Raw genomic sequence first — 25,632 nt, forward strand, 5'->3', positions numbered from 1 at the left:
AGACTGGGGTGGTTAAAGCAGGTTGGTTGTTTTTAATAAGTTTCAGCCCACTGCAAGGCTATCTTCCGAAATGTGCTCAGCCCACGTGGGTCGCGCAGGCGCTAATTACTAAGAGGCAGAGAAACAAGGAGCGCAGGAGATCGGCCGCCCAGCGGGGAATAAACTGGCACCTCTGGGAATAAAGCCCCGCAGCCAATGCGGCGCCTCGGCACGCGGGATTGGCGGCCTCGGCCGTGACGTGGCCTGGGCGGGCCGAGTCGGTTTGCGACGGTGGCAGCGGGTCCCGACCGGGGAGCGGCCCGGGGACCCGGCGCGCACTGCCCGGCCGGCGCGCCCGCTCTCTGCCAGCCCGGAAAGTCTTTCGCTCCGCGACGCCCCCGGAGTCTCTGCTCCGCCTCCCGGCGTCGGCGTGGACCGGGACCCGTGCTCCCTAGTGCGACCAGGACTCCCCAGCGAGCGGGCGGCTGGGGACGCCGAGGTTTGGCCTGCGGGCGCGGGGCGCTTCCGGGAGGGTGGTCGGCCCGTGCCAGGCCGAGGCGGGATCCCCTCCTCCTGCCCCGACAGCTCCAGGGGAGTTGCGGGAGGCGCGCCGGCCCTCGCGTATAGGCAACACCTGAGCGGGGATCCGAGTCGCTCGGCGCCGCCGCGACCCGATCCCAGAGCGCTGTGGGAGGGGCGCGCGGAGCGCTCGGCTCTGCTCCGGCGGCTTCACTTCTTGCCGCTGGCCACTGGGGCGAGAGGGGTGGAGCGGTGCAGAGGGCTGGTAATGCCTTCTTCCAGGAAAACTTCGCCCCCCTCCCCGCCCCGATAGTGAAGGGATCACCAGAACATTTAGAAAGCACGAGAAATGACTGTGTCACAGAGAGGAGTGGCGAGGGCGGGGAAGCGGGGAGCTCCGGGGAAGCCGATTTGCTCCGTGAGCTGCAGCGCGAGCCCTGCGGCCCGGGCGCTGAGATTTGGGGAAGCGGGAGCCGCCGGGCGGGGCGGCCACGCTGTATCTGTTTCTGTTCACTTCCTGCGGCAGCTGTTCAAGATGAGGGGAGCGGGGCTCGGGCGGAGCGGCCTCGTCCCGTGCGTCTGAGCGTCCACCCCCGCCGCCGGGACTCTGGCCCCCTTGGGCTTCGGCTATGAGCGCTCGGTGACCGGCGGCGCCGCGAGTCGTAGACCCGGGACTTCGGGAGGCAATGCTGGCTCGGCTTTGAGTGGCTTCGGGACAGTGAAGAAACCCTAAAATGGAGGACTTTTCCACCAGGACCTACGGCACCAGTGGGCTCGACAACAGACCTCTGTTCGGAGAGACGTCGGCCAAGGTGAGTGCGGCCCGGGACTCGGGGCCTGGGTGCTTGTGTCTGTGTGTCTGTCCGCACCCTCCCCTTTCCCGCTCCCTCCCGACCCGGAGCCCTGCTGGGTCCTTCTGCGGCCCCTGAAGGCCCTTGGAGCAAGAAAGTGCCTTCAACCCCGCTTCATTCCTCTCAAGGTACTTGCGCTGCCCCTCGGCTTCCTCTTTGGGACCGGGCTGGCCAAGAGCCTTGAAGGCTGGTAGTGGAGAAAAGTTCAGAAAGTTCTGGGCTGCGGGGGGTCCGAAACGGGAGTGCGAAAACCCTCTTCCCCAAGGCCAGGTGGTCATGGTGTTTGCACATCCGCTGGTCCAGCTGGAGTGCTGACCTTCAAGAGGCTTCAGGTGTGCACCTGAGGCTTCCGTAAGAGCCCAAGAGAGGTGCTTCTGTTTCGTGTTTATCTAGAGCCCTTAAGAGTTTACTGCTGAGGCAGCTGAGCAGAGGAAAAGAGGAGAGGCGTGAAATGAGGGTTTCTTTGATGGGACTCCATTCCAGGAAGTGATCAAAGTGTCTCAGGCCCAAACAAGCTAGTAGTACATTATTTTAGGCTTTTCAAAAGTATAATGTCTTCTTACAAGCTTATTCATGTGATGTCCTGGGCCAGTAATTGAAGAGAGCTCTTTTCCTGTCCCCAGCATTAACTTTCTGAGTCGTTTGGGCAAGATTAGCCTGTTTCGTTTGGTTTTTTTTTTTTACCTAGAAAGTGGCATTGGTGATCTTTGACCCTTGACAAAGTACTTTCAGCCTCTCAGAAAGTAGGGCACATATGGAGTCCAGAGCTTCTTGGGTTTCTCAGCTTAGTCAGGGACCTCTTTAGCAGAAAGGATAGGGAACTTGTACACCCGACAGCCTGGGGCATGACCCTGAATTTGGAAGCTGCCAGCCTGCCAGGAGAATACTACTTTATTTCTTTTTTTTAACTCCATGTGGATTTTGCTTTCTCTTCTCAAAGGGACTTTATAAGAAGATGTTTTAAGCTTTATGTCTAAGAAGTTGCTCCTTGTTTATCCTGTGACTTTGCATATTCCCAGCCCACAGACACCTGCTTTTGAGAAGCACGGCTCTGGTCCAGTAGATATTCCTGTTTCTGCTAACATTTTTTATTTACTTACTTTTTAGAATTTATTTTATTTTATTTATTTTTGGCTGCGCTGGGTCTTCATTGCTGCGCGTGGGCTTTCTCTAGTTGCGACGAGCGGGGGCATTGTGGTGCCCGGGCTTCATTTGTGGTGCCCGGGCTTCTCCTTGCGGTGGCTTCTCTTGTTGCAGAGCTTGGGCTCTAGGCACGCAGACTTCAGTAGTTGCAGCACGCGGGCTCAGTGGTTGTGGCTCGCGGGCTCTAGAGCACAGGCTCAGTAGTTGTGGCTCACGGGCTCCGTTGCTCCGCGACATGTGGGATCTTCCTGGACCAGGGATCGAACCCATGTCCCCTGCATTGGCAGGCAGATTCTTAACCACTGCAGCACCAGAGAAGTCCCTGACATTTTATTATTTTTTAAAAATTTAATTTAAGTTTTTTTGGCCGCACGGCTTGTGGGATCTTAGTTCCCCACCAGGGATTGAACCCGGTCCCTCAGCAGTGAAAGTGCCAAGTCCTAACCACTGGACCTCCAGGGAGTTCCCATCAGCTAACATTATTGAGCATTATGTGATAGGCCCTGGGGCGTCTGAGGAACCCAGGTAGATGGGGGAAATATGTGAACAAACGTGATGCAGTTGGATCTGTGCTATGAGAGGGGGTAGAGGGGGCATGTTGGGGTACCAGGGAGAAAGTGGTCACTTTGGGAAGCTTGGGGAAGATCTTAGAGGATGGATTCTACATTCAGAGTGTCTGGTAGCCTTCGGCTTTCAGATATGGATGCCCCTAAATTGGGGTTTGATTAGGAGAGGATTTGGGGCCTGGAGAATGGAGGCAGCTAGCTGCTTGAAGGGGTCGGACCCAGGGCATCTGGCTGCCCAACTGTCCTGAGAGCCAAGAAGTTCAGTGTCTCCTCTACATACCTTGGTGCACAGGTTGGGGTTCTGGGTGATGCAGACCTCTGACCTCCTTTGATCCCTGAATACTGAGGTAGATGACTCCATAAGGGACTTGTTGATTTATAGAGACACTTAGAAATATTGATGTTTCTGACTCACTTGGGCCTAAATAGTCAATGACTGTAAGTTTCCCTGTTGCCTATGATCTATTTGAAACCCATCCAAGAAATTGACTATTCCAAATGTATCTCTGTTTATTGCAGATTTATTTAATCCAAGAGCATACACCTCTAGCATTACTTAGGCAATTTTAGGCGTCATAACAGTAGAATCAGCTACTCAGAGGGAAAAAAAATAAGAATAATATATATTTCCAGGTTTCTCAGAATTGCTTCCTTGAGTTTCCTCTGTGGGGCTGACAGAATGATTGGACATACAGAAATTGTACAGAATGGAGAAAGCAGAGAGACTTCTGGTCTGAGGATAGGAAGAAGCATCATGGTTTGTATAAATTGAGATGCTGTATCCGAGGAAGGAGAGGCGTCTGTCTTTATTTTTTGTTTTAATTTATTTTAATTTATTTATTTTTGGCCGTGTTGGGTCTTCATTGTTGTGCACGGGCGTTCTCTAGTTGCGGCGAGTGGGGCTACTCTTTGTTGCGGTGCGTGGGCTTCTCACTGCGGTGGCTACTCTTGTTGGGGATCACGGGCTCTAGGCACGCGGGCTTCAGTAGTTGTGGCTCATGGGCTCTAGAGCGCAGGCTCAGTAGTTGTGGCGCACGGGCTTAGTTGCTCCACGGCATGTGGTGTCTTCCCGGACCAGGGCTTGAACCCGTGTCCCCTGCATTGCCAGGCGGATTCTTAACCACTGTGCCACCAGGGAAGCCCGAGGCATCTGTCTTCAATGACAGCAAATGATTTTGAGGACCTGAGTGGGCAGCGCACAGGGATGGGACCTCAATAGTGAAAGGATAGGACACGTTACAGTGGAGCCATTCCACTGGAGGGCAGTCACTGCCAGAGCAGGGAGGCTTTCCCGGGACCCTGGGAAACCCTTCACTGGCCCCTGCATGTGTGTGCTCCCAACGTGCTTTCGCCTCTGAGGAAGAGAATCCAGAAAGGGAAAGCCCACTTCCTGTCCTATTCTGACAGGTCTTCTGAGCTTTTAGTAATCTTATTTGCCTTTTAACAACTGACCAGAGATAGCCTGTTAATTTTAAGCCTAGAAAGGACGAGAGGTTTAGGGCCAGCCTCTCCCTCTATGGCCAAGATGACTGAAGTGCACGGAGCAGAGTCTGGAGGGAAGTTGTGTTTCCTCAGTGCCGGGCAGCGTGCTCTGCATTCAGCGTTCCCTTGTTTGATCACCCAGTTCTTCTGTGAGGTGGGTGTTGTTACTGCTGTTTCACAAGCAGGGGAGCTGCACTACAAAGCAGGCTACGTGTTGAGTCACACAACTGGTTCTCCTCTGGTGATGTTTCACGAGTTGACTAGGATAGTAAATGGTGAGGTGACTTACACTGTCTGGGTCACATTGTCCAGAAGGCCCTGTGGACGTTCACATACTTGGCCCTTCCACAGGAAGGAGGTGAAGTGGTTTGCCCAAAGTCATGGAGTGAGTGAAAGATACTAGCATCTGCTATAGAGATACACAACCCAGTGGGCCTGGAGCAGCACCCTCGTGGGCAGTCCCTGAAGGATACCAAACTCCAGATTTATTCAGTCTTTAGCGTGATGTTTAGGAATAACTTTACAGATACAGCCTTGGAGCGAAAGGTAAAGCAAAACAGTTTTCTGTTGTTACGTAAACATCTAAGGGATAATAGACCAGGAGAGGAAGGATAGTCGTTCCTTGATACCTTTGGAATCACATATTGCTAGGTGGGCTGTCACATCAAGCCTGGTCAGAATGTCCAGATGCTTTCTTCGTCTGTTTTTATTCCATCCCCAGTTCTGGGATGTAACACATCTCTTTCAGGGGGAAAACAAATGTGGCACAAATGCCACGATAATACAGTGTATCTGAGGTTTCTGAGCATGTGCTGTTGCTTAGCACTTTCTGAAGGAGCGCGACCCAGTAGAAATATAAGATGAGCCATGTATGTGATTTTCAATGTCCTAGTAGCCATATATTTACAAAGTAAAAAGAGATGCAGTTAATTTTAATAATATGCTTAATTCCATACATCTAAAATACTATCATTTCAATATGTACTCAATATGAAAAGTGGAGATAATTTTCCATCCTTTTTTCCGCACTAAGCCTTTGAAATGCAGCGTGTATTTTCACTTACAGCCCATCTCAGTTTGGACTAGCTACTTCAGGTGCTCAGTGACCACATACAGCTGGTACTCCCGTGTTGGGTAGTGCAGTTCTAAAGCGAGTGAATTATCAGTCACGGTGGTTGTATAGTCACGATCGTGAAACATTTTTCTTTGTTGCGGGACTTCTCAGAACCTTTAAAATGTGCTAATGTTCACTGAGACCGTGGCTGGAGAGGGAGGGCGAGTACTACTTCCTGTGCTGTTTCGGTGGCTGGCCTTTTGTCACTGGCACAGTCAGTGCCTTACTCCGTTCTTACCTTGCACCCCCCTCAGCCTCAGCAGGCCTGAGCTGAGTGTCCACAGAACCCGCTTCGGGAAATGTCACTCTAGGAACCTATCCCCTGCTCCTCCCTTCCTAGTATGAACTCTAACCTGGAGGTATTCCCCCCTCTCTTGTCCACGCCTGCCTTTAAAATTTCCTTTGGGCCATCTTTCTGTCTGGGTAATGGAAAGGCTTTAAGTTGTCCTCAGGGCTTGTGAGTCGATCTTGATTTCTTGATTCGCTGGCTGGCTGCGGAATCATCCGCAATCAGTTTCAGCCAGTGGATTGGTGAACCTAGCGGGGAGAGGCAGGATGGTTCTCTGTGGGGAAGAGGGCAAACCGGTATCCAACAGCTACTGCGAATGGGCGAGGGGGGAGTACTTCATTCCTTGGAATGTAGTGTAAGCTGGTTCCTGGACCAGCCTCTTCTATTGATTTTCACTAATAATAAGTGATTCATCCTCTGAGAAGGGTGGTGACCGTTCTTGCCCCTTTATTTCTACTTGGATGTGATGTAAGAAAAGTGAGTGACATTGGAGGAAGGCGCATACACTGGAGTCAGATAACAGAGGGGGACCTTCCGTGTAGGGAGCAAGTTAGTGGGTCCCGAGGCTCAGATGTTTGGTTCCAAAGGTGAAAGTTCCATGTTCTAAAGCACTTTCCTGATCCTTTCCTCCTCTCCCTGCAAAAAAAAAGCAAATAAACAAAAACAGTGAAAATCAAGGTCTTTTGATGACGTGTAGTCGAATTCAGACCATTCAGAATTGGAGCATTTGGCTTCTGCAAGTAGTAGTGTAAGATGAGAATGCTACTTCTTGCCTTTTTCCGTTTGGAGGGGAGGGTTGTTGCTTCATTAGGAACAAAGCTGTGGTTAGGATTGTTGTGTCTGCCTGCCGCCCCTCCGCCTGCCCAGGGCCCCAAAGGCTGTCCTCCGAGGGGTGCGGGCTTCCAGCCTCTTGACACAGCTTCTGGGTGATTCTCTGAGCACAACACCTGTCTCCCTCAAAGCAGAGCTAGTCGCCCAGGGGATCGGATCTGTTGTCCCCTTGCCTGTCATCCAGGCGGCCAAACCACTTTTAGTTGCCATTTCTCGTGCTGGAGAAACGGTGCAGGCTGATAGACGCCAGGACTTTCTTCTTTCCTGCTCTAATAAGTCTTTTCCTCCCCCACCCCTAGACCAGAGGACTGGGGATCTCAGGGGGTTGCACTCAGGCGTTCGTATTTTGAGAAGGCTCTTCAGAGGATGCTGGCGAATAGGGAGGCTGACATCCCTGGTCTTCACCGTTGCTCTGTGGATGCCCAGTCCAGACTGGCACCTCTCCATGGATCCCTTGCCTTGAGCTGCCTCCCTGCTCTTGGCAAATGCTCTTCTTCTTGCCGTAGCACCCTCTCTTCCCCACATATCGGAATCCTGCCCAGTCTAATTTCCCACCTTCGAACCTCCCTCACGACCCAGTCTGCATCCGTGCTTCCCTCCTACGACCCTGGTGGTCAGAGACGTCTCCTGGTATTTACTCCTTGTGCTGTGAGGGATTTGTATAGATCTTGCCTCCCCGGCCAGAGTCTAAGCTCCTTGAGGGTAGGAGCCAGTTGCCTTATTTCTCCAGCGTTTCTAGCACTCGGCATAGTGCCTTACCTGGATTTTATATATATTAAGTTTTTTTTAAAATTGAAGTATACTTGATGTGCAATATTTTGTAGGTTACAGGTGTACAGTAAAGAGATTTACAATTTTTAAAGGTTACAGTCCATTTATAGTTATTACAAAATATTTGCTATATTCCGCATGTTGTACAATATATCTTTGTAGCTTATTTTATACCTAAAAGTTTGTGCCTCTTCATCCCCTGCCCTTATCTTGCCCCTCCCCGCTTCCCTCTCCCCACTGGTAACCACTAGTTTGTTCTCTGTGAGTCTGCTTTTTTGTTATATTCTTAGTTATATTAAATTTTAAGTGAAGTGAGCATCTAGCATCACTAAAAAGTAACCTGCTTTTTTGGGACATTCTAAACCATCAGTAGAAGGCGGGGGCTCGTGTTCAAAAACCTGGAGCGCTGGGTACCAAAACAGGAAGGGGTGCTTCACGCTCTCGTGCAGTTAAGGGCGTCACTCTCTCCTCTCCTGGCTGAGCTTCAGCAAAGAGGCCATAAACATAACACAGTACTGTATAAAAAACTTAAACTGAGCCCTGGCCTCGCAGAAGCTGGTGGTCTGCTGAGTTTTTCCTTCCATAGACAAGGTTTCTGCAGCTCTGTGGTAATAGACTGGGTCTACTAAATTGAGCCATTTCTTTTTCTTGGGGTCAGTCCATAGTTCATGTGTAGGTATAATGACCGTATTTTCTGCACTGCCATAAGGACAACGTGGGTTGACAAACTTGAGTGTCCCTATGGGGATGATGGGATGTGGCCCCTAGAAATGGGGGCCAGGGTCTGGGAGAGGGTCTGGGTCCCACTCATCTCTGAGGACCTAATCTTGTTGGTAAGATGCCCCAATAGATGAGGTAGAAATAATACTAACGTGAGCAGCCGTTTACTGACTCCGCTAAATGGCACTCTGTTCTAGGGCTTTACGTGTATTATCTCCGATTCCTAACAGCAACCCTGCGTGTTTGACCGTTGTACAAATATGGATTTATTTGTACAAATATGGAAACTTCGGCTTCAGAGTTAAGTGACTTCCCCAAGGCCACAAGCAGGCATGTGGTGGGAGAATAGATGTAAATCAGGTCTGCCAGGCTCCTGACGTCCTAGCCCTTGCTCTGGGCCTCCCAGTTCTGAAGGTCGGAGCACATAAAGATCCGGCACTTCCTGTGCTACCGACTCTAGGGATCATTTTGGTCCTTAAACATGTGGAGTAGGTTTATTTTGTATTTTTACTGTGATCTCATTTCCCTAAGTGATGCTTCAATGAAAATAATCTATTTCAAGTATGCCTAACTGTGAATAATATATTTCAAGTGTTCTCCTCCTGTGGGGAGGAGAATCTGGCAGGATGGGTATGACAGAAATATTCACAACTGCAAGATGCTTCAGAACGTGAATCTGTGAAATAAGGGAAATGTTTCAAAGTGTCCATACATGTACCTTCTCTGGAGGGACCCGAGGGAGAGGTCGGTGTTCAGAGCTACAGGCAGCCGTGGAGGCCCTGGTGCATTTGAGAGCTCAGAGCATGAGAGTGGGCGAGTATGGGTGTGTGTGAGTCTCATAAGCTTTTCTCACGTGCCGCTACTCCCAGGGTTCTCTGCGAAGCCTCAGGACAGCAGCCCCGTGACCCGGGCTCGCCATTCGCAGAGTCAGCTGTCTCCTTGCTTCACCCTGGGGACACTGTCTCCAGGGCTGCCTCCGGCCACGGTGTTGGGGAGAAGCTCCTGCCTGTTGAGGGCCACGCAGCTCTGGGGGAACTGAGGAGACCCCCTGGCAAGGCCTGAGGTTTCTTGCTTCCGAGGGGCCCAAACCTCCTCCCATGTGTCACGTCCTCTCACTGTGTCCGTCCCAAGACAGCTGTCCCTTAGGCTGCTGACTGGGCCATTTCCAGAGCTTTCCTGACAAGACGTTTTCCCCTGGGACTTGGAAGAAGAAAAGGAAAAATCACTTTTTTTTTTTTTTTTTAAATAAATTTCTTTCTTTCTCTTTCGGCTGCATTGGGTCTCCGTTGCTGCGCGCGGGCTTTCTCTAGTTGCAGCAGGCGGGGGCTACTCTTCATTGCGGTGCATGGGCTTCTCACTGTGGTGGCTTCTCTTGTTGCGGAGCACGGGCTCTAGGCGCGCGGGCTTCAGTAGTTGTGGCATGTGGGCTCAGTAGTTGTGGCTTGCGGGCTCAGTAGTTGTGGCTCACGGGCCTAGTTGCTTCGCGGCATGTGGGATCTTCCCGGAGCAGGGCTCGAACCCGTGTCCCCTGCATTGGCAGGTGGATACTTAACCACTGCGCCACCAGGGAAGTCCCCTCCTTGTATGTTTACTACATGCTGATTGGATTGCCTTTCTTCTCTTTCCCTCACAAGAGAAGATAATCACTGTCTTCAGGGACCTGAAGATCTTGTGCACAAGGAAGATGAACATGGGGTCGAGCCCTTTAATGAAAGGAGGAGCAAAGTGCCAGGGAGCGTGGAGGAAGGGGATAATTCTACTGGGGACATCAGGTCAGACTGCTTTTGATTTTTAGACCCAGAATCAGGAGTAAGATTTGACAGGAGGAGGTGACCGGGAATCCCAAGCAGGAGGTCCAACTGTGTTGAAGAGGTGGGAGCAGGAAAGTGCCGGGAAGGGGGAGGGAACTGTGAGTGTTCCATTGCAAGCAGACTCTAGAACTTGGGAGGGATGGTCAGAGGAAAGCCTGGGCCGGGGGAGGAGCCTTGAGTGCTGTGCTAAGTATAGTTGTCTTCTGGAGGCTGTCGGTTGTTGAGTGTGCATGTATGTGTGCTTTGATTCAATGCTTAATTGTGTGTGTACTGCATCCTGGGACATGTGCCGTATGCTGGAGAGGGCATCTTTTCTCATGGAGCATATATGTACTACAAGGAGGATAGAAAGGCACTACACAAATCCTTGCTCTTCCCTTTCTTTTCCTTACTAGCTTCAGTCATCCTAGCCTACTTTGTCTTCCAGTTTCCGAGCTCACTCCTGCCTCAGGGCCTTTGCACTTGCTGCACTGCCTTGTTTGCAGTACACTTCTCCTAGATCCTTGCATGTCTCGTTCCTTTTTCTTTAAAAGGTCCCCGCTCAAACAGGAGGATTCCTTGACCTTCTTTTTAAAAATAGCCCCCAGCTCCACTCTGGTCACTCTTCATTTACCCTGTTTTATTTCGTTCCTAACTTCCTTACACTAAGCATGTAAAAAGGGTGGAGAATAGATGCCAAACATCAAGGTGGGAAGCAGGATGGAGGGAAGGCTGTTCTGATGTTGGAGGGGTTGAGATTTGGGGGCCAGAGATGGACTCCATGAGGGAGACATTCAGCATAGCTATGAGGACAGAGATAACTAATAAGGCCAGGGAATGGGTGCAGGATTGGCAGAGGAACAGGCTGCCCTCCGGTCCTCTTCAGGCTGGAAGGAGTGGAAATGGGGGGCGGGGGGAGTTCTTCTTTTTCTCAGCATCTTTTTTTTTTTTTTTTTTTTTTTGTAAAGATGTCTGCTGACGGACAGGCTTCAAGAGTGATACTGGGAACCTGAGTGGAGGTGGAGCTTCAAACCACTTCCTGGAGAGCAACTGCGAAAGTCAACTCAAAATAAAAGGCCATGAAAATACAGTGAAAGCCCAGCTGAATACATGAATTTGTAGTAACACAGTTAGTTTGTTTTTTCAGCTAATATTTGAATATCTTATATATGCTGGGAATATCTAGAGGGTTGGCAGAAGGAAATGTCTGGTGTCTCCCCACCCACTGGTACAGTGGCACCTTTGTAGATTCAGAAGTCTCTCCACTCTGGGTAGTGGCAGCTCCCACAGCCACATGGCTTGGCTTTGTCTGAGTGAGACAGAGGTGCTCCTGCCTCTGGGTGGGCACAGGCCTTGTGGGGTACACAGCTTGGAGAGTGCAGCATTGGGCTGGGTTGCAGTCATGGGCAGTGGCCCAGAACCCAGCAGTGAACAAGGAGGACATGGCCCTCAGCCTCCCAGGCCTTACAGTGTGGAGGAGGAGACAGACAAGTAAACTGGCAGTTAACAGGTAGGATAGTTGAAAGGCTTCACAGCAAGACTTAGCACCAGAGCCTGGAAGTGGCTGAGGGTTTGGGAGTGACTCGGGACTGGGTTTTCAAAGCATCAAGAGCAGATGAACACATCCACCAGAGAGGCTCTGGGCGTTGCTGAAACTGCCGACTCCATGGTCAGGTTAGGTCTTTGGTGTGACAGATTGGGAATGATGTAGTCAGTGGATGCCGAGGAAGACCAGGCTCAGGGGCAGTGGAGGAGATGGTTGGAGGAGAGGGATATGGCCAAACGGGTGCTGAAATAATTGAGCTTGCTGAGAAGAGGAAGGGAAGAAGTTGGCATGAGACTGCCAGGGACATACATCTTAAAAATAGAGGATGTTTTTGTCTGTCTGGATTGCTGTAACAGAATACCACACAGACTGAGTGACTTACAAACAACAAACATTTCTTTCTTTCATTTCTAGAAGTCCCAAGTCAGAATGCCAGCATGGTTGGATGAGGGCCTTCTTCTGGGTTGTAGACTTCTGTTTGTGTCCTCACCTGGTGGAAGGGGTAGGGAGCTCTCTGGATCCTCTTTTATAAGGGCACTAATCCCACTTGTGAGGGCTCCACCCTCATGACCTACATACCTCCCAAAGGCCCCACCTCCTACTGTTGTCAACATTAGCCATTAGGATTTCAACTAGCAGTTTTGGAGGGATACAAACTTTCAGACCATAGCAGAGGATATTATTGAAACTGCCATCTCATTCTGGCCTGGGGAGCAGGAAATGCCTTGCCCACCCCCCCCACCCCGACTCCTTCCTGGCCCAGTGACCCTGGGATGAGTATGTGGGTGGCACAGGCTCTGTTGGGGAGAAAGTTGAGAGGCAGAGGCAGCAGGGGAAGTCCAGGGCACGGGAGAACTCTTGTGTGTGGACCAGGAAGTACTTTGCTCAGATGGAACGGGTTTCAGGGGGTGGTGGGGTGGCTGACGGAGAACTCGAAGGTGCGGAGGGTGAAGATTGACCCGGAGTGCACTTGGGGAGGGATGGGGTCTGTAGGGCTGCCTGTGATGTTGTCTGAGGACTTTGATGGAGTCAGAGGAAGGTGGAAGTAACACAAAACTGGAATTCTCAGTCTTCCCCCACTCCCCTCCTCCCTCCAGGGCGTGTAAGGGAATTTTCTCGTGGTGTTGTCCATGCAGGGTTTTCCTTTCCCGCAAGGAGCTTTCTGTTTTCATGGCTTCTCCCTGGGAGTGCTGAGCAGCCCTGCGGAAGGACCGGCTCCTGGGCGGGAGTTGCTGTCGTGCCTCTGAAACTAGTGCTTGCTGCTGTGGCAATGAGTGGCTGGGCTTCTGTCCTCAGGTTCGGGAAACCCCGACCTGGAGGTGCCCATGGTTTACTCCTGGTATTACCATGGGGCCATTGGCCCGGGAAGCACCGTGAGGGCTCGGCCTCTTGGGCTGCAGGGCCAGGCTGTGGCTTCTGCGGTGGTGTTGCGTGTCTGTCCTGGACCAGTGAGGCCAAGCTGTCTTCTGACCAGAAGCTGAGATTTCTGACAAGTCAGGCCCCGGATGAGTGGTGAGTAGCCTCTCCTGGTAAGAGGCGCTCTAAGGAAAATGCCGTCGGTCACTTCCATTTATGGTTCTGTTACTTAAGCATCATTCTCAGAGCACCGGCCGGCAGCATGCCAGCCTCCCGCTGCCTTCCCCCACGGTTAATCAACTTCCGGTCCTAATGGAGGAGACAGCCAGTGACTCCGTAAGTGTAAAGTCTGGGCCACGTGACCCGGGAGCCCTGAGGCAGGGGCATCTCCCATCCTGAGGAGTGCCCAAGGAAGCTGTCCAGAAAGGGTTTACAGTGGAGGCGATGTCTGGGCTGCGCTCTGAAGGATGAGCAGTTAAATTGGGTGTGTGGCATTTCAGCCATCCCACTTCTCAGCCCGCATCTCACTCTTTTGGGGACATTATGCCTTCAGCTATTTTTACGTGTCAATATAAGAAGCAATTATGCATGAAGTAGCTGCACTTTCTGCCTCCCAGAATTTGCCTAGACCCGTGCAACAAACTCTTCTTAGATCCAGGAGAAGTTTGCCTGTTCTAATGATGCAGTGCGCTTACTGTCATTAGTGAGAGCTTTGAAACCCATTGTACTTCCTTCTTGGCTGCCAGGAATCTTAGTACTAACATTTGAACTTAGAAAAATTTTCTTTACTCAGACTTTTCCTTGTAAATCCTTTTACTCCTTCTTTCTAGTCCCCAGATCCCTTTAGGAATTTTGCCATGCTCTTTTTTTTTTTTTTTTTTTGTGGTACGCGGGCCTCTCACTGTTGTGGCCTCTCCCGTTGTGGAGCACAGGCTCCGGACGCGCAGGCTCAGCGGCCATGGCTTACGGGCCCAGCCGCTCCACGGCATGTGGGATCTTCCCGGACCGGGGCACGAACCCACGTCCCCTGCATCAGCAGGCGGACTGTCAACCACTGCGCCACCAGGGAAGCCCTGCCATGCTCTTTTTACTGTTGCTTGAGTGGGTTAGGGTTTTGCTGTGATAGCCCAAGCTTTAGGTCCGTTTTGGAAGCAGGCGAAACAAATGACTGTGGAAATGGAAGCGTGCTTTTACCTGTTAGTGTTCCAGGCTGTCCAGAGCCGGGGTTTTTCCTGGTTGCTGAGGACAGATGCCAGCTTTGGGGTATTTGGGATGTTCCCAGAACCACCATTAACCACCGGAGCATTTGAAATGAATTTGGAGATTTGTTTTGTATCAGGGTGCTGGTTAATGGCTGACCAAGCAATCTCGGGGGGCTCCTGTGCCTTTTGATTGCTGGGGAATAGGTCTGCTCTGGCCCAGGTGCCGCCTGAAGCTGATGATCCAGAGCCATAAATTGTTAAAACTGGAAAGGACCAGATATCAGCCCAGTGCTCTCATGTGATAGATCCAGATGGGTTAAGGGATCCTTTTGAAGTCACCTAGCTAGTCAGTGAGATGAGAACCTTGGTCTCTTAACTCTCATTTCCGGGCCCATATGTATTAGTCTAAGGATTCTTAGACCTTTTGAACTGCTCACTTTTGCAAAGAGCATTGAATAGGAGACTTTAGCCATTATCTGGCTGTATGACCTTGGGCAAATTGGTCTGACTGAACCCAGTTACTCATTGGTAAATGGAGATAACATATTCCTTCCTGCTTCACAGAGTTAACCTTCTCTCATCCCAGGTACAGACACATTGTAGGCACAACCATCGTTTTCTCCTTCCCCATTTCAAAGGAAGACAAAGACGCGCCTCTTGGGCTCAGGCTGCTCTCTCCACCTGTGCATCGCATCCCAGCCCTTTCCCTCGCAGCTTCTTTTTTTGTAACATCCTTCGTGCCCGCTTTCGCTCTGCGTTGTGTGAACTTCTGGAGGGTAGAGATGGTTTTATTTGCGGTTGTATTTGCATCTGGGATATAGTAGATAATTTTTTTTCAGCTTTACTGAGATAATTGAGATAATGTTTAACTGAATAAATAAATGCCTTAAGAGGTAATGTATGCTGAGTCCCTCTCGAAGCTATATATGTTTGTGTATGTATGTTCAAGTGCTCACATACATAAATCCATGTACGTGAGGTAAGACTGTTTCTCAGCCTGTTGCTGAGTCGATGTCTGTGGGAAGACAGCGAATTCCCTGTCCTGTCATCTCTGCGGATGAAGATTAAGGCTGGGGCTTCCTTGGTGGCGCAGTGGTTGAGAGTCCGCCTGCCGATGCGGGGGACACAGGTTCGTGCCCCAGTCCGGGAAGATCCCACATGCTGCGGAGCGGCTGGGCCCGTGACCCATGGCCGCTGAGCCTGCACGTCCGGAGCCTATGCTCCGCAACGGGAGAGGCCACAACAGTGAGAGGCCCGCGTACCGCAAAAACAAAAACCAAAAAAACATTAAGGCTGATTCTGGTCCTGCTGGACTTCCTTAGGGAGTGAGAATAAGCAGTACAAAGTGTAAAGCTCTGGTAGGGAGAATGGTTTTGTTAGATGGAAATAGGGCAATAATAAAATGGGAGGAGACAGCTAGTTTTTGTGAGACATAGAGTAACTGAGTTAATAGAAACTAGCTTCTGATATGGAGATAACTCTGATTCTGACTTGGAGCATATTAGCTCTAACACTGCCCTTTGAAATGCTAATCAACGGGCGATTTAATTATTCTCTATTATTCTACCTTTGGAGACTGGAAGCAGGGGGAGCTGCTAAAGCCCTGAAGAAACAGCTCTGGGCCTGGAGAGGGGTCTCCACTTTGTGATTTGAACTTAGCAGTATTCAAAATGGTTTAGCTTCGACTCTAAACTTTAGAGCAGTGCTTCACAAATTTAAATGTGCACACAGATCATGTGAGGCTCTTGTTAAAATGTAGATTCTGATTCAGTAGATCTGGGGCAAGGCCCAAGGTTCTGCATTTTTTACAGGCTCTCATGTGGTGCCGGTGCTGCTGGGCCACAGACCACTCTGCGTAGCAAGCGTTTAGAAGGAAGTAGGAGGCCTTCCAGAGTTAACTCTGCTATTTCTTTGGTCTGGATTCCTGGTTACTTCAACAGCAGAAGGCCTAAAGCCAAGGCCTTGGCTTGGAGAAAGGAGACCCTGTGAGAAACAGTTCTGCCGTCTTCTAAATAGTTTGTTCCATCTTGGGAGTCCCAGAGAGACTGTATCTTAACAGTAGAATACCTGATATTCATGAAGATGATTTGGGATTCTAGACAGTGGACTGTCTAGAAGGCAAGCAGCGAAGTATTCATTAAAGATTAGATATATTTTCATAAATGATTGAAACCAGTTAGCCTTCCATGGATAAGTTCAACAGTCTAAAACAACCACTTACGAGGAAGTCTTCATTCCTGAAAGATAAACACTTTACTGTAGTACTTTGCTAATGGGGGTGCTCTTTGCAACGTGATCTCTTTGTCTAGACCAGCAGTTAGCATGCTAGGCTGCTGTTTCCCTGAGAAGTATACATGGAATCTGCTGTTGCATTGAATCCTGTTTCCATCACTAATTGGTACTGAGATTTGGGGCAAGCTATTTCCTGGAGCCTGTGTGGCCACCTGTAAAATAGTCATAGTATCATTTCACCCCAGGATTTTTTAGAAGGTATACAAAAGCTTTTGGCGTAGGCACCATCTGTTCACCATTATACCCCTCTCCCCTCCCCATTTCGATCCTGGTTGGCAAACTTGCTGTACCATTTGGAGAATAGTGATTCATGTTGGCTCCCTCTCACCTGAACCTCTTCACTGGCCTCTTTCTATTGGTAAGAGCTCTTGTGAGGTATGCGCACACCTTTACAGACTGTTGCCAATACCTGGAGCTCATAAGGAGATGGGAGCAAATACTCTTGACTTCTTAGAATAGACCAGAAGAGTTGAGTTGAAACTTTTTCACAAGGCAGAAACAATGGGTTTCTCATAAATGGGTTGTCCATTAACACATTTTATGTTAAATACACGTCTTGTGTGGGAATAAGTTAACAGTGATCAGTGATTTGTCCCTGGGTCTCTTGCCTAACACATGGTCCTAGTTTCAGACTCTTGTGTCTGCTGTGTTGTCTTATCTAGCTGACGTGGTGATAAGACCTCAAGTTTAGTAAGGGTGTGGCTGGAGTAGTTCAGCTTCCTTTGTGCTGTGTAACATTTGAATTGCAGTGGCCTTGGTCTGGAGTGTGGTTTATCCCTGGTGAGGTCAGGGACACCAGATACACGTGGCTTTGCTTCACTCTTCCCTCCCAGCTTTGCCTGCCTGGCTCTTCTTTGGATTCTTACCTTTAGAAGCAGAGAACTTGGGAATGCAGGTTCCTGTGCCCTTCCCGTCTCTGAGCTTTTGTTTTCTGGCTGCTCATATTCTGTATCCTGCTGTTCTTTGCTCAGACGTTGCCAAAACAGTCTTTAAGACTGATTCTTGAAAGACTTCAGCTTTGACTTTTCAGAACTAAGATTACCTGATATTCTCATTGGCCATAAGGTAGTGTTTCCTCATCAGGTGTTAAACCCTTACCACCTTATTCTGTAAGCTCTGTAAATAAGTTCTATCAACCTAATACACATTATACATTATTAGTATATACTACTACTATTTTTATATTACTAATACTTTAACTTTTCAGTTCCTGTAACTGAAACCATCTAGCCAGTGACCCTGATTTAGATATCCTATTTCAGAGTTGCTTCTAACTTGCTGTATGATTTTAGGCAAATAATTTAACAACACTCACTGGACCTAAATTTACCTTAACCTGTAAAATCAGGATTGGATCAGATCAGTTTTTCAAACCATTCTTTGGAGTTGGTTGGGGTAGGGATGGGAGTAACAAGAAATCTCGAAGGGTAGAACCCCAGGCTCCTCATTCAGATGATTCTACGTTGCGTTTACTTTTAGATTACATTAAGCAAGGACACTTAAGCTGTATCACAAATAGGTCCAAGCTCACGATGGCACTTGACGTCATCTAAGCCTGGTTTCTTACTGTTTTCACCAAGGCTCTCGGCTGGCCATCCCGTGCTCCTGTCCCTTTGCTTCTGCTAGTACTGTTCCAGCAGCTTGTGGATTATCTGTAAGCCTCCCTTCCCCATCCAGGCCTTCCCAGTCTTCAAAAGGCCCTAATGTAAAAATGTCCTGTCCCTTCAAGAAACCTTCTCCAGGGACTTCCCTAGTGGTCCATGGTTAAGACTCCGCGCTCCCAGTGTAGGGAGCCCCAGGTTCGATCTCCGGTCAGGGAACTAGTCCCACATGCTGCAACAAAGAGAGCCCGCGTGCCGCATTTAAAAGACCCCACGTGCCGCAACGAAGATCACGTATGCCACAACTAAGAGACCTGGTGCAGCCAAATAAAAACCAGACTTCTCCAGTTAGTTGTCCATCTTCCCCAAATACGTTCTCTACTCCGGTGGCTCAGTACACTCTGCCCTTCTGGCCGTTGTTTGTGTGAAGCTCAGAGGGGCAGGATCCTGGTTCCTCCATTCTAAAACACCATAATGCCTTGCACTGTATCTTTCTAAAGTGCCATGGGTTTATCATATGGCTCAAAAACTCTTTTCTCTTTCAGGATCGAATCATCAATTTAGTTGTTGGCAGCTTAACATCCTTGTTGATTCTAGTAAGTATCTTTGTGTCTCACCCAGGCTCTTAGCCAAAGTTTTGAAAATCTTAATATTGTGGTTCAATCAACTCTCCAAAAAAAAAAAAAAAAATTAGAAGGGGCCAGTACATGAGCAAGTGGAATATTCCAATCATAGTTAAAGTAATGCTTTCAATTTTGTTGACACTTAAACAAAACTGCACTTGGTAAGTGGAGTAGCTAATTGATTTCCACTCTCACCCCCTGGTTGAAGGTGAAATAGCACAAATCAAATAACTTGGTTTTCTGGGTTTGCCTAGTAAATCTGTACTATGTCAGTGGCTACCAGTAACTCTTCTGTACATAACCCACAACTTCCCCATTTCTGCTCAGGCCTTTACTTTTATTTTGTTCTTGAAGCATGTTCATTATCCTTTGGTTTTAAAAGATTTTAATTTTTCATCCTGTGTACTACAGCTTGGTGCTATCACAATAAAATAAAACAAAGCTACATTTCCTGGTCTGAGAATGACATTTCTTTGGCACATTTTCATTAAATATAAGAGGATTTTACTGAAGTTTGTCTCCATGACTTCTTAATAAAAAGAATGGGTAAAATGTTATATCTAAGGTAGAAAGAGAACTATAGGATATTAGAAACCTATTTTTTAGAATTTTTCATGTTAAGCAAAAACAGTTTTGGTTATTTTTTTTGCTGGAGTATTCAAAATAACAAAAAGGTTAGAACTTTTCAGTATAGTCGTTAATCCTGGGGATGAGGTTTAAATGCTATCTAATCTTTGATAAAGAGGTTATTTTGAGGTTGGCTAGTTTTACTGTTCTGTGGTGGTTTGTCTCCTCTCATAAAGGAGGAAAAGGTTAGGAAGGTTAAGTAGAAGTACTAAAAGAAATAACACAATTGAAGGTATTTTAATATTTTATTAAATATTAACATTCCAGAAGGCAAACGTGGTGGTAGATATCATTTTACAGTGTGGAGCATTTTATACTATTACATTGCCTAAATGCCAGTCTAACCAAGTCTGGGAATTACTCCTGAGGCCTGACATAATTTCTCTTCATACAGGTAACGCTGATCAGTGCTTTTGTTTTCCCTCAACTACCTCCAAAACCGCTGAATATATTTTTTGCTGTCTGCATCTCTTTGAGTAGTATTACTGCCTGCATACTTGTGAGTACTATTTAGAATTTAAATTCAGTATCCTTGAGGGCTGAAGGTGCCTAGGGCAGAACTCCCAGCTCTGGTAGACAATCTGTATAAAAGGGTGTCTCTAATTATATGCCACCCCTCTCCCCCAAAGCCTGTCACAATTCTCAATGTTAAATTGCAGGGTTTTTTTGAATCTGAGTTTATTTATCTCCTAAATCCCAGAGTTGTAACTTGTAACCCTAAAAGGAAACTCCGCTCCCTTGATAGCAAACAAACAAACAAAAGACTTAGGTCGCCAAAGATTTGATGTGATGTATTTAATTCATCTTCCTTCAAGAACTACATACAAAGCCCAACAGGCTTTGGGAAATGCCATTACTCCTCTGTTTCTAATAATTACAAAACTAGTTTGTTTTAATCTTTGAGCTTTATCTCCCCAAATGAAAGTAATTAACACCAAAATCTCTGGAAACCTAAAGCTACAGTTGTACCTTTTTCACAAGAATGTTCAATTTTACTACAAAGAAACCTTTCTTTTAGGTAAAGAAATAAAGATGGTGGTGGACTCCCAGTTGGGTATTTGCCAAGTGTTCGGTCATTTCATTAGCTGGCTGTTGTTTTCATTTCCCTTGAGGAGAGGCAGAATTAAAGCAGTAAACTCTTAAAGATAATTGTTCTGACTCACATAAGGTTTAAATCATAATAATGGGCTTATCTGAGTTAAAGTTAAACGAGAGGACATTTCCCAGATTCAGACTCACTGATTCTGCTATATTCCTATGACCTGAGGGAAGAATTGGCCCATCCCACTTTGAGAGCCTGGGGAAAAAAGCTACCAGAGATGCTCTCCTCTCACTCCCAGCCGAAAGCCAGAAGTGACTGACATTGATCTAGTTGAAACCAAATATATGCACGTGTAAAGCCCTAATTTGTTGGCAGTTTGAATAAGTTAAAGGAATTAAAAAGTTGTCCTCCCTTCCAGTACCTAAAAGAGCTGTACGTTTTACTCAAATATATTTAAAATATCTGTTCTTGGATGACCTGCCAAATGACTGTGGACTCTTGGTTTAAACATTGAACAAGGTTAACTGAGAATGCAAGAATAAAGTATGGTCTTGGATATGGAAACTCAGTTGGTACCACTTGAATTATAAAGAATAAGAATAAAATTCTGGCTGCATTAGTCTCAAAATTCAGGGGGAAAAAGTATATATGGATGAAATTGGTCACAGTGGAAAAGAATTAGTTGTATTTTAAATTTTTAATATTCAGCCCAGTGCTATTACTTAAACTTTTATTTAATTCTTCTTCTTTTAGATCTACTGGTATCGACAAGGAGACTTAGAACCGAAATTTAGAAACCTAATTTACTATATCTTATTTTCTATCATCATGTTATGTATATGTGCGAATTTGTACTTCCATGATGTGGGAAAGTGAGTCTGCCAAGGAGAAATACTTACCAGGTCTCTTCAAAGCTATATATTTGGACTTGAATAAGAACTGGATAAGGTATGCTGAACAATCTCCTGCATAAGTCTGATACATGATTTTCATGTTAATTGTAAATCTAAATTCCCTCTTGCAGGGGAGACATCCTAGATCACTTTGCTTTTTCTTTAAGGAGCTGATGTTGCACTTAAACATTCCCCCTTAAAGCTCAAACAGCACAAGTCATTTTCACTTTTGAAATTAAAATTTTTTATAATGGAATTGCATGGTGAAAGGCTATGCAACAAACAATCTTGCATTTTAAGACAAATACTCTTTTATTTCTGTTAAACTGAATATACAATTATTGTTCCCTAGGCAACCAACTTTTGCTTATAACTACAATTTCACGTTAACAAAAAACACAAGACGGTGAAAAGACAACTTTGATTGTGTAAATCTAATTACAATAATAAATAAAATAATTTATACAAGTTTTTTTTTGACTTTTCTATAGGGGTCATATTCATTAAAGCCCTAGAGGCTAATTTTGGCTTAACCTTCTCTGGTATAGGAATGACTCTTGATTTGTTTCCTTTCATTACAGAAGCAAATTTTGTTTTTTTAAATTGCCTGAGAGGGAGAAGTTATATCAAACCCCCATCAGTTAATGCACTAAGTGAACGGCAAACTCTGATCCTCTCCTCAACTATTTCCTGGGTAACTTATATAGCAAGACATGTAATAAAAGGTCATGGCATAGGATAGGCAACTTTACTTCCTTTCCCATTTAGTTTTACTTCAAAGTGCTAACTCTGTAAACTGATGACAGTGGGTTCTGAGGGGGTGAAAACTCTTAGCTTCTCATGAATTTTGTCTTCCTATTCTCATCCATATTAAAACAAAGAAGCCTGTAGTGAATTTTCTTAATTCTCTTAATGCTTTCCTCTTCGCCCAGCCTAAATCAGCTCCCACTGCCAGCAATGGGTAAACCAAAAGTAACCACCACACCCCAAGTCTCAAACTACTTAGAAGATAAGCTTTGTGGAGAAGGTCACTGGTAAGCTCTAGACCATGGTGATGTAGCTTCTCTGAAATATAAACAGGCCTATTTGAGACTGGATAGAGTGCCATGTCTGATCTTTAGAGATGAATATTACTGCTTTTAAAACAGTAGTTAAGCTTTGGTGATTTTAAACTTCTCTCAGCTAAAGTGAATGAAATTCCCCGCTGACAAGTAACACTGATCACTAGGATCTCTACAGTTAAGAGAGACCCCAGTGCTCCACTCAGCTACACTGTCATAAGACTAGACCTCAGATGATATATTTAAAGGAGGTAAAAAGTCATAGCAGCAACACTGTATGTGGCTTGAGCACTGTAGCTATTTAAAAGCCAGAGGAATGGTAAATTAAGCCTCTTGGGGGTTGCTCCTATTTCTTTGGAGATGTTGTAATTAACAGTGTGGCTTCTTTGCCTGAACTACCTGTTTCTAAGAATTACCTAATGACAGTTTACCAAATCCTCAACATCTTTTGAGTCTTCTGAAACAGGACTGCCCAGAGATGATCCAATGATGTTTGATTCTTCTCGATGATGTTGGAATATGGGATCTGTAATGAGATAAGTTTCAAGTTAATCTTAAATATATATATCCTCTAATCCATGTCAAGAATTTAGAGTAAGTGTTCTACCAAAGTGAAAATTTAACAAGCAGATTTCCGCCTTAAGATTTATCAGGCACTCGAAGGAGTTACAGTACCTGTTAGTGTTGTCAAAGGCAAGACAGATTCAGTATCTATAACATCAGATGTCTGGATAAAGCCATGTGGTGAAGGAACGATAAGTATCGTTTCATCATCAATTGTTGTTTGATCAACTTGTTCTTCTATGGTAGGAGACCCTAAATCCTAAGTAATAATAATTAAAAAAATGAGATTCTGTCTCATATTCCTTATTAGTTTTCCTTAATTCTCCAAACATATTTAGGCTTGAAGGGACTTAACTTTCAAATATTATCCCACTTTAAAGTTAAAATTAAAAGAAATCAAAGTTAAGGTCTTAAAATGGACAAAAGTAATAACCTCATACCCCAATGTATTACATACTAGCAAAAAATAATTTTAAAGAACCAATTCAGCTATAGACCCTGAATATAGAAGAAACAATGCTGTAACACTGTGGGATGAGGTTCCTAAACTGAACCACAAAGACCTGTTACAAACCATCCTCAGGAAAATGCTTCCATGGGTTCCAACAAACATTTCTCAGTCTATAGGGGGTGGAGAAGGAAAGGTTTTAGTGAGGAACTGTGGTAAGAGCAACACTGCTGGTTGAATGATATACTTCAGGTCAGGTAGGGGTTTGTGCTTTGTGTGTCTAAAGAAAATAGGCGGTACTGAGGACATCTTTCCATAAATGATTTCTAGGCTTTTCCCAAACTGCAGGTTTGAGGCTTAAGGCTATTTCCTTAAGTGCAACTTACCTCAGTAACATAAGCCCGGGTTAAAGGGGAGGGTGCGTCCTCTTGTTTAAGGTGGGTGCCAGAGATTTCTTCTGTTCTGACCATAACACTGTTCATCAGTTCTGTGCTATTTTGGTCACTGAATCTGGATATATGAGCATCATTAAATGATGGCTCTACAGTAATCTTAGGCTGATGAATTTCATCTGGGAAAGTGTCTGCTTCTAGGGCATCTGGAGGCTCAGGAAAATCAGATGAGTGAATATCACTATCCACTGTCAGTTCTGCTTGCGATATGGAAGAGGTGATGTCTTCTGTGGCAACTGTCTGAATGATGACTCTTGGTGTGTGACACTGCACTGTGACGTTGTCACTTGTGTTCAACAAATGTTCTGGCTATAAAATGTTAACAAAAACGATCAGTGGCAAAATGAAAAAGTACCCACCAGACTAAAGTTATAGACAACAAATGATATTTATAAGTGGTACCCTATTGTCCCCTTCATGCCTCTCTCTCATCTCTGGAACTTCAGTGTTCTTATCACTGTTTTTCTAGAACCCTATTCTTTACACAGTGGGGCCTCTGCTCTCGTAATATCCCTTTTCCCCTAGCGGAAGTCCATGTCATGTAAGGAGACCCAGGGAACGAGGGATGTACCCCAGTGAAGGTGTAAAACATTGCTCCTGGGACAACAGTGGTAGGAAGAATTGTTTAAATAAATGGACTACATTAGTATTGGCTCTTATATTTTGTATCAACTAATCCTGGTCCCTAACAGGTATCGATACTAAAGTGTTTGAAAGGAGCTCAAAATTTATTTCCCCCTCCCCCAAGATATTGTAATCGAAGGCACATGAGTCCATCTCTGGTGGTACTTATCAGTTAGTGAGTCTTTTCTACAGAAACTAGAAAAATCAAGGAATTTATGTAAGGTGACATACAGATAAAGCATGGACGATGATCTGTTCAGGAGAAGCGGGAGCGGCAGCCGCCAGGGTTACTGTGGGACTAGCAGTAAGAGTTAGCGGAAGACCTTGGCTTGAGCTTGTTTGAAGTAGGTAGGTGCCTGGAGTGCCAGTGGGCTGTAAATGGAAAGACTGAAGGAAGAAGAAAAATAAGATCAACACAGGTGCATCAAACCACTGAGTAAGTACACTTAGTACCCATTAAGTCTAGCTTTACATCCAAAACGGGGACTTTAATTTACTAGCCACAAATGTACTTACCAATCAGGAAGGGGCAAATAATAAAATGAAGGGTATAACATTCTGGATTCTCGGCCTGCAGCTTTAACAGAGGAAAGGCCTGATCCTACTCTTCACTCCCTGTATGTCTGTGGTCTGGTCTCAGCTATCTGTTTCAGTCCAAGACATGGTCTCATAAGCCACTGTTTCTAGCACAGTAATCCAGCATGCCTCGTCTCCCCTCTTTATCCCTTCTCCATAGCACATAAAAACTAGCAGTCTCCCAGTTAAAAAAGCTTCACATTTTCCAAAAGGCACTATGGCAGTGTTTACTTACTTGAATAGATTTTTTTCATAGTATAATTTTAGGAAATTTTTTTTATGTTTAGAGAAAATGTATAGAAATAGCAATTAGTGTTCGTTGAAAGAAAAAACTTCTAATTGAAAAGCTGTTTCACTGACAGTACGTTTATCTTTTGAGATCTTTTATGAAAGTGTAACAAAACTATTGAACAACAAGACACGTTTCACAACCATAAGCTTCTACGTGATAATCTGAGTTTGGTTTATCCTAACACTCTGAAGGAAAAGTTTTTGCACTTAGAATAGAGCTGGAAGTTAAAGTCATATAGCCTGGGTTCTTTAGTCTGATGTGGTCTTGTGGACTTAGGCCACAGCAGCTCTCCTGGCTACTGACTCACTGAATCTAGGTTTCTGTAATGCTAAAGCAGATACAGTAACTACTTCTCATAGAAAGGTTTGTTGAGGATTA

The 25,632-nt window shown here is 46.3% G+C and overlaps 2 protein-coding genes across 8 annotated transcripts in view; one reads left to right on the forward strand and one right to left on the reverse strand.

Annotated features, from left to right (window-relative positions):
* The first annotated feature begins 261 nt into the window (after positions 1–261).
* TMEM243 (transmembrane protein 243) lies at positions 262–21,705 on the forward strand. Of its 7 annotated transcripts, none has more exons than XR_009542021.1 (6): positions 262–478; positions 1,025–1,310; positions 11,024–11,184; positions 18,598–18,648; positions 19,697–19,801; positions 21,590–21,705. XR_009542021.1 is itself a non-coding variant. In XM_060157193.1 (5 exons), exons 2-5 carry the CDS (start codon positions 1,233–1,235, stop codon positions 21,218–21,220), a joined length of 357 nt encoding a protein of 118 aa, XP_060013176.1. In that variant the 5' UTR covers positions 262–478; positions 1,025–1,232; the 3' UTR covers positions 21,221–21,705. The 7 variants fall into 7 exon arrangements, 2 of the variants coding, with proteins under 2 accessions (XP_060013176.1, XP_060013177.1); XR_009542022.1 differs by having other exon boundaries at positions 11,024–11,176; XR_009542023.1 differs by having other exon boundaries at positions 11,024–11,173.
* DMTF1 (cyclin D binding myb like transcription factor 1) overlaps positions 19,534–25,632 on the reverse strand; it is a 46,084-nt gene continuing 39,985 nt past the window's right edge. The window contains exons 17-20 of the mRNA XM_060157192.1: positions 24,618–24,773; positions 23,697–24,071; positions 22,974–23,121; positions 19,534–22,824 (exon numbers count right to left, since the gene is read on the reverse strand). Coding sequence (XP_060013175.1) covers positions 22,715–22,824; positions 22,974–23,121; positions 23,697–24,071; positions 24,618–24,773 — 789 coding nt within the window. The 3' untranslated portion in view covers positions 19,534–22,714. The remainder of the gene's footprint in view (positions 22,825–22,973; positions 23,122–23,696; positions 24,072–24,617; positions 24,774–25,632) is intronic.

The sequence above is a fragment of the Lagenorhynchus albirostris genome, chromosome 8 (genome assembly GCF_949774975.1).
Source record: "Lagenorhynchus albirostris chromosome 8, mLagAlb1.1, whole genome shotgun sequence".
Taxonomy (NCBI): domain Eukaryota; kingdom Metazoa; phylum Chordata; class Mammalia; order Artiodactyla; family Delphinidae; genus Lagenorhynchus; species Lagenorhynchus albirostris.